The sequence below is a fragment of the Clytia hemisphaerica genome, unplaced genomic scaffold (assembly GCF_902728285.1).
Source record: "Clytia hemisphaerica strain Z4C2 unplaced genomic scaffold, Clytia hemisphaerica genome assembly, whole genome shotgun sequence".
NCBI lineage: Eukaryota > Metazoa > Cnidaria > Hydrozoa > Leptothecata > Clytiidae > Clytia > Clytia hemisphaerica.
The window spans coordinates 165,734-177,199 of NW_027104107.1; the positions used below are offsets into that span (position 1 = coordinate 165,734).

Sequence of the window (11,466 nt, forward strand, 5' to 3'; positions counted from 1 at the left end):
AGTTTGGAGCTTGTTAGCCATTACCAGATAAAATGGGGGCGATGATGATTTTTACTGGGCTGAGATTTTTCACTTTCTATTTCTAAAGCTTAAAGAAACAAAGGGGATTCTTCGAATGTTCATCATATTTTTCTTACCGATCGAGGTCGATTATGCAATAAGAAGAATTTAAATATTTTAATATCAGAACCCAGCTTATAAGAACATTTATAGGCTGAAATTTTTGGAACAAATTAAGAGCATTGTAAGAACATGACCAGCCTGAAAATTGAAGAGCATCCGAATTCATAAGAAACGTTCGTAATTGAAATAATAATTTTTCTTAGACTGTAAATTAGAGCACATTTGTTCGACTTTTAAGCCAATTTTTATAGCCCTATTTAATTTGTATCTAATAATAATCAATTTAAATCAGTTCATAAGGACATTTTTAGGCTCAAAATTGTCAAAAAAATAAGCGCATCGAAGCTTTTCAATTTTTAATCAATCTAAAAAGACATTGAATTAAAAAAAACGTGTAGGTTGGGTTAAATTGATTGTTTCAACTCGTCGAGTATAGTATTAAATGATATGGTAAAATATTTTTGTTGTATTTTTGCCAGTGCTCATAATCCTTTAAAATGTGTGACTTGGGAGCTTGTTTATCAAATTTATAATTAGTACATAACATTACTAAATATAGATTTTCAGATATTTTAAATAAAAACCTTTGAGCTGATTACTTTCTAAGCATTGATTTGACCTTATAAAGACGCATGGGAAAATAATTAATCTGAGAGCTTACTATCAATGCCAGCACTTAACTATAAGAATATTTTAAAGTTTAAATTTGATCTCGAACTTCAAATAGTTTTCACAGTCTTTAAAAACAGTTTTGACAATTACACTCATGTGCGTAAATTTCCAATCCTTTCCAAATCTGTTCTTTGTTATGAATTGAAATATGTCAGGTGCCTGATATGCCTGACACCTGTTTCAATCTGGGGGATCAGGCGTTCCAACAGAGATTGTAAGGTTTAACTGGTTATGTGACCACAATTTGGCGACTTTTTTTTTCAAAGTTTTAAGTTTGTACAAATTTCTTGTTGGTCCATGCTTGCCAGTTTTTTTTTTAATATCGAAACTGTCTATATATGTATATTTTGGATTGAGGTATCCAATATCAGTTAGGGACAGACGAGCAATATATTCATTGTGAAGTCTATGTTCTTAACTTCTGTTCCCACACGTTTTTAATAAGAATATAAGCCTTCGGATGCTCTTAACTTTTTAGTTTTAAGGCTAAAATGTTCTTATAATGTTCTTATTTTCACCAATTTTAGAGTATTTTTGTGCAATTTCATACGAAATTCGTTGTTTTAGAGTCTGCAAAGCCTTGAAATGTTTTATTAACTTGTTCTTAATATTTTTGCCATCGAAGCCTTATGTTCTTTTATAGTCTGTTCTTATAAAAAAAAACGTGTATGAAAAATCAAGCTCATTGATTGTTGTGAAGAGGAGGCAGGATGAAATGTTCAAGATCATAGGATAGGATAATTATTTATACATACTAATTAAAACTCCTTTTTAATTGCTTTCTCTTAGCGTCAATCTGATGTTCATTATGTAAAGAGTTTGAGAAAAATTGTGTTTTATTTTAGCTCATGATGTGTGGTATGTGCTTTTTATTTCGTTGATTTGTTTTTGTTTTGATCTTATTTTGTTGTTTTTGAGTATTGGGAGCTTCAGAAATTAGGTTTTGTTTATTGGGAGGTGTAGATTTGGGTATAGCGAAATTCTATCCTTCATGATTTAAATTCAAATGTATCGATACCACTGTTTAGCCAATCAAATTTATACTTGATTTCAACATAAATGGAAAATAATTTTTCTCTCTGTTAGTCTTTAGGATCGTTTTTCTCTCCAAGGTAACATTTGAACTGATAGAAAGAAAGTAGCTCCAGTCTGACTTATGTAAGCAATGACAATATGGTCCATTTTATAAAAAAATTCATTGTTCCTGATGATGGCACTCGAATGAGATCGAAACGTTTATAAATAAATTTTAAATTTACAAAAAACAAGAATGAGGCTTCTGTGCTTGAATTTTCTTTTAAAAACCTTCAGTGGGATCAACTTATATGAATGACAATGGTATTTTCCAGGCAATTTTGACTTCCATTTTGAAAGGAATTTGTACATTCACAATAATTATTGGAGACAGGAAAATTCTTTCATTTCTATTACCGATATCATCTTGCACAAAGACATTAAAGGAAATTTCATTGATACATGATTGTGTGTTCTTGTATAATTAAAACATTTCCGACTTAGTTTCTACATAAATTAAGCGGTTCGTGACTTTGTGACTACCTATTTCTGAAGATTTCTTGTTTATATCAAGGTTGGACCCCCTACCCACTGGAAAATTCAATTAAGATTTTGTCCTTGGTGGGGAAAATACCCTACAATTTCAGCCTCACTTGAAAATTGACTTTGCACTCCCAAACTATCCCCACTGAATTTTTCAACATAGGAACGATAAAATTTCTATCCCCACTGGGATTATTTTCCATAGACATTTTCATCTCACTGTGGGAAGAGGTTCCACCGGGGTTGTGAGACAGGGTGCATTGAAATGCATTAAAACTTTTTAATCATTCAAAAGCTATTGGAGAAGGTAGTACAAACAAGAGTCGATTTGTAGAGTCTGCTAAATCGCGTGCCAACGTGCCATGCGTGCCAACGTGCCTTGGCGTGCCAGCGTGCCAACGTACCAGCGTGCCATCCAAATTTGGCGTGTCATTAAAATTTCGGCGTGCCATCCGAATTTTGGCGTGCCATCCGAATTTCGGCGTGCTCGTCCGAATTTTTACCGAAATTTCGGTAAAGCTTGGGGGAGAAGATGACACAACTTGGACCCCCCCCCCCAATATGGACCCCAATATGGACCCCCTCAAAATTAGCGGGAAAGCATTTTCAAGGTGTATACATCAATTTACAACAAGATGTTTTCTCGTGCTCAATAGCAGGATGCTGGCGGTGCAAATGGATATAGATTGTCATGCAATGAAAACATTAAATGCTCCAAGAGAGCTGTTTTAGAGATATGAAAATAGTAGTACTTTTATTATTATTTTATTATTTTCATTTTTATATGAACAGAGCATTACATAACAAAAGTTTTGAAGGGGATACACGTGTTTCTTCCACGCGAAAGGCAGTAGTCTACCTGTCATTTTCTTGACAAAGTGACACTTTTTGACAAAATTATTATATATATATAAATTTACTATTCCCTATTCCTAGGTTGAATAGGATGCAAGTCCGTTTTGATATCAAAATAGACTTGCATCAAATTCTCGTCAATAAATAAATGTAAATGTAAATAAATAAAATTCTGGATAACCCAGTCTCATCATAGAAAATAATATCTATTTTCTCCTTTTCAATGCATCATTACATAAGCCATCAATGCCCAAATTTTCATTGGCCATTACCTGTTCCATCAGAGACCTAACTGGTCGGCCTCTTTTGGTGTACTTGTCATCATTAAAAGTAAGCTTTTTGACATTTCGATTCACTTGCATATGGATTACATGAGCAACGTAATTGCGTTGCTGATTTTTAATAAATACACTCACATCCTTTGTGTCACAAATTTCATGTAAACGAACATTACTAATCATCATTCGAAAATCATTCTCCACTTCGTTTACGTGTTTCATGCCATTACGAATCATACGTCTAAGGAACATACGATATGTTGCATCAATGCGATCATATTGGTTCTGGGTGATATTCCAATTCTGACATGCATAGGTCAATCTACTACGAACGAAGCTGTTCAAGAATTTTACACGCGTTTTCAAGTTGATTTGAAAGTTTTGCAGTAAATTTGATAATTCATTAAACTTAACGGATGAAATTTGAATTCTGTTATTTATTTCGACGTTACCTGAATTTGGTTCCAAATAGTCTATATGGCAGCCAAGGTATTTGAATTTTTGAACATTTTTCAGCGGAGAGCCATCAATCGAAATTATGGTTGCCGGGTATTCATTTGTATTTGGGTTTTCACCGTTGATAATCATTGTCTCCGTTTTAGAGGTGTTTATTGTCAGACCAAAATTTTTGAATACAGAGTTCAGTAGATTTGCAGAATTGTTGAGACAGATGTGATTTGTGAGAAACAGAACTAAGTCGTCGGCATATCCACACAAGGGTAATGTGGAGGAGCCGTTCAAGTCAATGCTTTGTTCTCTGAGTGTGTATCGTTCTTCCCTTGTCAAACTCCTGGGGTTGATACGATACTTGTGTTCGAAGAATTGGGTATTGGTAGATTTTTCGATAAATACGCGCACCACAAAGTCAATGAATAAATTGAAAAGGAAGGGGCTCTCTGGACCACCTTGTCGGACACCCGAAGTTGTTTGAAATGTTTCGCCTTCATACGTTAGGCTTGTGTATGCATACAATTTTTCAAGAATACTGATTACATGAGGTGATTGGTTTGCAGCAAAGCGTAGCTTGATAGAATCGAACAGCCACTTCCTTGGAATGTGGTCGAATGCAGCTGTTAGGTCGACAAAGAGAAGGAATAGAGGTTGCTTTTTTCGGTGGGCGATTTGATGGATACGTTTTACGGTGTAGATGCCGTCAGTGACATGGCAATTAAGTGGGATACCTGCAAGCTTTATTACACCAAATATTTCAATTGTACCGAATGAGATGCCTTTGATATAGATGGATAAATATTGGGGTTTGTGTAATTCGCGATTCACGATGCACGATGTGCGATCCATGTATAATTTATGGCACGCCGAAATTCAGATGGCACGCCAAAATTTGGATGGTACGCCGGAATAAGGATGGCACGCCGGAATAAGGATAGCACGCCAAAATTCGGATGGCACGCCGAAATTCGGATGGAACGCCGAAATTCGGATGGCACGCCGAAATTCGGATGGCACGCCAAATTTGGATGGCACGCTGGCACGTTGGCACGCCGAAATTCGGATGGCACGCCAAATTTGGATGGCACGCTGGCACGTTGGCACGCTTCAAAACCGCTGGCACGCGTGGCACGCGATTTAGCAGACTCCGATTTGTAGGGTACAATCAACTCTCTAAAATTCGAACTGGTATAAAATACGCGCTGTAATTCGAATCTTTCTCTAATTCGAAGAAAATTCCCCTGTCTCTGTCTCTTGAAAATCGAATTAGAGAGAGTCGACTATAGTTTTTTAGTGATATGACGTTATCGCCTATGGCCATTCGCTTGAATCTTTGTTTTCATATTGCCGACTATTAGAAGGGTATCATAATATGACACTTCATTAGCATTTCTATAAAATGCAAACTTGCACCATTTTTTTGTCACATGAATTTACTTTGCTTTCAATTTTTAGCTTTACTTTTACTTTTGTCACATGAATTTACTTTGCTTTTAATTTTTAGCTTTGCTTTTACTTTTGTTATTGACTAAAGTGATTAAATGTGATTTTGAACAATTTTAAGAGATTTTAACATAAGTCAAGTCAATGCACATGCTACAAAGTAAGCATTATTTAAGGAAAATGGTTCCATGGTAAGGGCTCTCAAAGAAAGTTACTTCTAGAATCAGACGTTCAACTTTTTTAATCCTTTTTTTCAGAAAAGAAATCATAATATTGGACAATACTGTGGCTGGCCCACAAATATAATCGAAAATAAAACCACGAAGAAGAATGTTATTAACTAAATAAAAATTATATCCAAATACTAACTACACACTATACCAAAACTTGAAATCGTAAATCCAAGATGGCGGGTGGTAACAGTGGAAGCAGCGGAGCGGACGCCGTCTCAATCACTATTCTTATCCTTCTAATGTTCATATCATGTGTTCTGATTGGATACGTCTCACTATTCTTATATACACGTTATAAGAAGAACAAAGACGAACATTATCCGGGTATTGAGTTTTTCCAGAGTTCTTGGTTAGACGGAGAACGGAAGCCATTGATACCAGGGAGTGTACACACCAGGACTGTTCAACCAATGATGTCTGATTCTGATGAACCTATTGAAGAAGTAAGTCATTTCGTTTCGTTATACATGTTCGTATTGGACTGTTTAGGGGGTGGACGAACTTTTTCAACTTAAAAAGATTCTTGGCAATGTGTGGATACCCCCTGGAAAATGATAAACTTTTCAAAGAAACCCTTGGAAAAATTCTTCTATTACATTAAAATGACGGTGGACGACTAAAATCAGTCTTTTACTCCTGTGAAATTTTATAGAATAGCTTTTTACCCCCTGAAAAAGTTGAAAAAAACAACTGGAAATTCTTCTCGGATTACACCCTGGAAATGTTCGTCCACCCCTCTGTATGGATATAGACTTGATAGCCCATTCAATATGTTTTAACATAAGTGTTGTTTCTTTAACCATAGGCTTGAGTGGTTTACGTTACATAGTATTCTCGAACCTCTATATCTCGAATGTCTCCTTAACTCGAACAAGTTTTATGTTACCTTCAGTTAATAATGCCTTTATAAACCTTACTACATAACATGGCTGTTTTTTTTAATACTCATGCATTCACGTAACCAAATAAGACTATTTGCGCATTCACGCACACCGCTGGGAGCCCAATTGCAGACAACCATTACTAATACTTTAGTATTCCACTTATGGAACGAATTCCTTAAAATCATTTTTTCGATTTTTACCTTCAGCACATGAAAAACTGATAAAGAAAAAGGTCACAACCTATATCTGAAATGATATCAGGAGATATTAAAGAAATAAGGCAAAATGACGTCATAAAACGATGACGTCATCGAAAAATAAAAATTTGCCAAAATTTGAAAATTTTTGGTTTTTTGGAAAGAAGACCCTCCAGGGAACATAAAATATTATTACGAAAACGTTTGAAAATTCGTTAAAAAAAGTCTATTGGCCAAAATTGACAATTTCATTTTTTGCCTGTCGAAGGCTGGAGCTTGCCCAAACACATTACAGGCAAAATTTAAAAATATCAATTTTGGCTCATAGACTTCTTAAAAAGGATTTTCAGACTTTTTCGTAATAAATTTTTTGTTCACTGGAAGGTATTCTTCCAAAAAACCAACAGTTTTGAATTTTGGCAAATTTATATTTTCGATGACGTCATCGTTTTTATGACGTCATTTTGCCTTATTTCCTTAATATCTCCTGATATATTCATTTTCAGATATAGGTTGTGACCTTTTTCTTTATCAGTTTTTCATGCTCTTTCGACTGAAACAAAATTTTTTCAATTTTGACGACTTTTTATTTTGGTTGCCATAGTAACCAATGACGTCAGTTTCCATGGCAACGGGTAGTCACACCCGGCCCCACCTCTCAAATTTTGATCTTCTACATTCAAGGAACAATATTCAATCATAAAATCCCTTTGCACAAGCTGCTGCACACGGGAAGCTTTTTCGCGACATAGTGGCCCCTACTATAATTGATAATGTCTGAAAATGAGTTTGAAATTTTCAAAAAATTTCGCCCTTAGGGTTTTGCCTGGGGAAAAAAGAAATTTCCCAAAAAAGGGATGTTCCACCAGTGGGATTTTAGGGGATTTTTTTCCTGAGGCATAACCATCTTATAGAGAAGGTCTGGAGAAAGTTTCAGCTAGATCTTATTTTTTCCCGTAAATTGTGCTAAACGACTCCACTAAAAGGGGATTTCCCTGCGGAAATTTTAAACACCACACACTAATGATTTAAAAAGTTTGGACCAAAATTGAGTGAAAAACCACAATAAGTCTGGGAAAAGTCTCTCTAAGGGTCGATTCTCGATTTTTGGCTCGGGCATACCCGTCATCTCGTAAACCTAATACTCTCCCCCGCCGGGGTTGAAAGACACCGAACTCTTTCACAGCTTAATTTGAGCTAATGTCACAAAGAGATGGATGAATATGTGTATGAGAATTTTAATCTCAAAAACTATAATTTTAATAAGGAGTCGACATTTCGAGAATACTTTAGGTGTACAAACTTTCGCAAGCAGAAATTTCGCGATTTTCGCGAAAGTAATGTCTTTAAAAATTCTAGGAAGGGCCATTCGCCAAAGTTTATGCTGTAAATCTGTAAAACTTCAAACTTTGAAAAAAATGGCACTTTTTATGGCACTTTTTAGCCTGCTAAAAGACTAACAAGTCAAAGGACAAATGTTTCAAGTCAATCCAAGAAGTATTTGTCCCTCTAAGCCATTTTTTCATGTGAAAATTCTCAATTTTACGTCTTGATTCATGAAAGTTTATGCTCGCGAAAAATTTTTTAGTTAAATTCGCAAAAGTAAATGTCGTGAATTTCATGATTTTTCGTCCTCGCGAATATTTCTGCTCGCAAAAGTTTGTATGCCTAAAGTATTCGAAGTAATAAGTTGTTCAATCACATAAAAGTACAGCAAGCTAAAATTCTATTAAAAAAAAACAAATTTCATCTAAAAAGTCTCTAAGAATCAGACAACAATTCCTCTTCATTCGTTCGCTCTTGATATTGTTTTTCAGTGATTTTCCCTTTCTTCAACTTTTTCAATAAACGTCCTTCTTTCATCAAATCATCAACATCATCAACATCGTCATCGCCATCGTCCTTCAATTTCCTTTTCAAAGTCTGTTTCTCTTTCCGTTCATTTTTTTTCATCTTCTTTTCTTTTTGTCTAGACCAGCTATCACTTTTCCGGGTCTGTTGGCTCGCCTTGAATTTCGCTTTCTCGATAGCCTTCTCCTTTGCAGCTTCCGTCTCCTTTTCAACCCTCTCGAGACGGGCTTTCTCTCTCACCTTATCCTGATACTTAATCAGTGTCGTATCAACATCCACCGTTTCAAAACCATTCAAATCTTTCTCCTTCAGCTCCGGCATTTTCGGTAAGTGCAACAACCCAAAACCGTAACCAAGTTTGCAAATATCTAGCTCCTTCATTTGTAAGACGATATTGCATTGATGCTTAATATAACTTTGGATAAACGAGACAAAAGCTCTTAAGCCTTTTTCATAAACTTCGCGGTCTTTGGAAGCAATTTTACGAATCTTGTGAGACATGCTGTAAGAGTCATCAATGATATTCTGTCCCTCATATTCATCGATTTGAACTTTTTGATTGATTTTAACAAAATCGATGTAAGCTACTTCGCTCGGTAGTAGCAATAACAAAGCTTTACCTATATTTCCCATACGGGCGGTCCGCCCACACCGATGAACAAACGCCTCTACATTGGAGGGCGGATCGTACTGGATGACCCAATCGACCGTTGGTATGTCAATACCTCGAGCCATGACATCAGTGCAGGTCAAAATCCCATGTTTTATATCTTGAAATTTATTGAATACTTCAGCTCGCTTCACTTTCTGTCCGTGGATAGATAAAATTGGAATGTTCTTCAAAAGTATGGCTAATAATTTTGTGAAATAATCCACGCATGCGCACGTGTTGAAAAATATGATGAATTTTTCGTCACGATGTTGTCGAAGTAGTGCGACAAGTCGTTGGAGTTTGAAGTCAGCTTCGCAAACGAAATAGAAGTTGCTTAAAGAATCTGGAGTCCTTTTGATTACATTCTGAGCACGCTTTTCACGAACAACAACTTGGACTGGGTTCCGTAGCCCAGCACGAATGAACGATTCGATTTCTGTAGTTTGTGTAGCAGAAAAGAGGCTAGTGCGGCGTTGCTTTGGTACAAAGGCTAAGATATTTTGTAGGTCTTCACGAAAGTTGGCTTGTTGGAAGAACCGGTCCGCCTCGTCTAAGATTAAAATTTCCAACGCTTTCAAACCTTTTTGGAAAAGTTCCCCCGTCTTTGTATCTTTCACCATTTTGGCAAATTTCCCTGGTGTTGCGACTATGATGTGACCTCCTTCTTCGTTGAATTTCTTAACAGGGTCTTCTTTAGATTTTCCACCGACAATCAAGTTACTGGTTAAAGAGATTTTCTCAAGGAATGGGTTAAGAACGTTGTTGATTTGGATAGCGAGTTCTCGTGTAGGGGAAAGGATAAGAGCTCCGATGTCGTGTTTCTTGAGCTTTTCTTCGCGGTTTTGTAACATCTCGATCACTGGAAAGGAAAAAAATATTTAAAATTAATGACGCACATAAATTGTGGTGAACGGTTAATTTGATACTTTATCATCGAGTTGCGTTTTCGGAGCTTTAATATGCCATTCCATTTTATATCTAAAGAGTGGGGGGGGGATGGACAAACATTTTACATCTAAAGAGGGGGGGGGGATGGACAAACATTTTATATCTAAAGAGTGGGGGGATGGACGAACATTTTATATCTAAAGAGTGGGGGGGATGGACGAGCATTTTATATCTAAAGAGTGGGGGGAATGGACAAACATTTTATATTAAAGAGTGGGGGGGGGATGGACAAACATTTTATATCTAAAGAGTGGGGGGGGGATGGACAAACATTTTTATCTAAAGAGGTGGGGGGGATGGACAAACATTTTTATCTAAAGAGTGGGGGGGGATGGACAAACATTTTATATCTAACGAGTGGGGGGGGGGATGGACAAACATTTTGTATCTAAAGAGTGGGGGGATGGACGAGCATTTTTATATCGAAAGAGTGGGGGGGGGGGGTGGACAAACATTTTATATCTAAAGAGTGGGGGGGGGGAGGGACGAACATTTTATATCTAAAGAGTGGGGGGGATGGACGAACATTTTATATCTAAAGAGTGGGGGGATGGACAAACATTTCCAGAGGGTAATCTAAGGAAAATTTAATTTCTAGGGGGTGTTTTTTCATTTTTCGAAGGGGGTAACTATATTCCACTGCTCCCAAAATCTGAACAAATTTTTAAAAAATTTCTGAAATTCCTCTACAAAATTGGCTCGAGGTGAATCATAAGCATGATTCATAATCATATAATAAGCATAAGCTATGCCTGGATGCTTTAAGAACTTTGAAGCATACACGAGCCTAACCAAGGGGCGTACACTTGCTTATAAGAAAAAAACATGGTAACGAACCTTAACATGAGACTTAAGACTTGAAGATCTGAGGATCCAAACGTTTAAAGATGGTTCAATAAGGCTCAAAATATATAACCTAGAAGTCTATAAACCCAAGCCAAATTTAAATGCCCGATTAAATTTAAGAAATGGCCCAAAATCGACTTTCGCGTCCGAACTCCAAATTTTGAAAAACGAGGACATAAGCTTAATTCTCAATAGATTATTATCTCAATCGACCATGATTGGAACGAACCTGGAATAAGGAAAGCCAGTGTTTTTCCGCTCCCGGTCACAGCTTCGGCTACAACGTCTTTATTGGATAAAATGAGTGGTATACAAGTTGCTTGAACTGGTGTTGGTTGATCAAAACCAAGGTTGTCCAATGTGTCCAAAGTCGTTTGCTTCAACGCTTTCTTTAGTTTCAAATTAGCAAATCCACCAGCCGAGGATACCATGATTGCTTTTTGTTTTTTGTATTTTTGTAAGTTATAAGTCTTATTT

General features: G+C 36.4%; 2 protein-coding genes across 2 annotated transcripts; both read right to left on the reverse strand.

The window, feature by feature from the left end:
- Window positions 1-3,413: 3,413 nt before the first annotated feature.
- On the reverse strand, window positions 3,414-4,784 carry LOC136813237 (uncharacterized). The gene has a single exon (XM_067069750.1). The coding sequence runs from the start codon at window positions 4,782-4,784 to the stop codon at window positions 3,414-3,416; it is 1,371 nt and encodes a 456-aa protein (XP_066925851.1).
- Window positions 4,785-8,406: 3,622 nt separating this feature from the next.
- LOC136813257 (ATP-dependent RNA helicase DDX55-like) lies at window positions 8,407-11,466 on the reverse strand. Its single transcript, XM_067069770.1, has 2 exons — window positions 11,219-11,466; window positions 8,407-10,054 (listed from the first exon to the last, which is right to left on the reverse strand). The coding sequence occupies exons 1-2, from the start codon at window positions 11,418-11,420 to the stop codon at window positions 8,454-8,456; spliced, it is 1,803 nt and encodes a 600-aa protein (XP_066925871.1). The 5' UTR covers window positions 11,421-11,466; the 3' UTR covers window positions 8,407-8,453.

Coding starts and splice junctions, on each gene's coding strand:
- LOC136813237 (XM_067069750.1), bottom strand. CDS start 4,784: ATGGATCGCACATCGTGCATCGTGAATCGCGAATTACACAAACCCCAA.
- LOC136813257 (XM_067069770.1), bottom strand. CDS start 11,420: ATGGTATCCTCGGCTGGTGGATTTGCTAATTTGAAACTAAAGAAAGCG. Junction 10,055..11,218: donor ACTGGCTTTCCTTATTCCAG/GTTCGTTCCAAT, acceptor TTTCCTTTCCAG/TGATCGAGATGTTACAAAAC.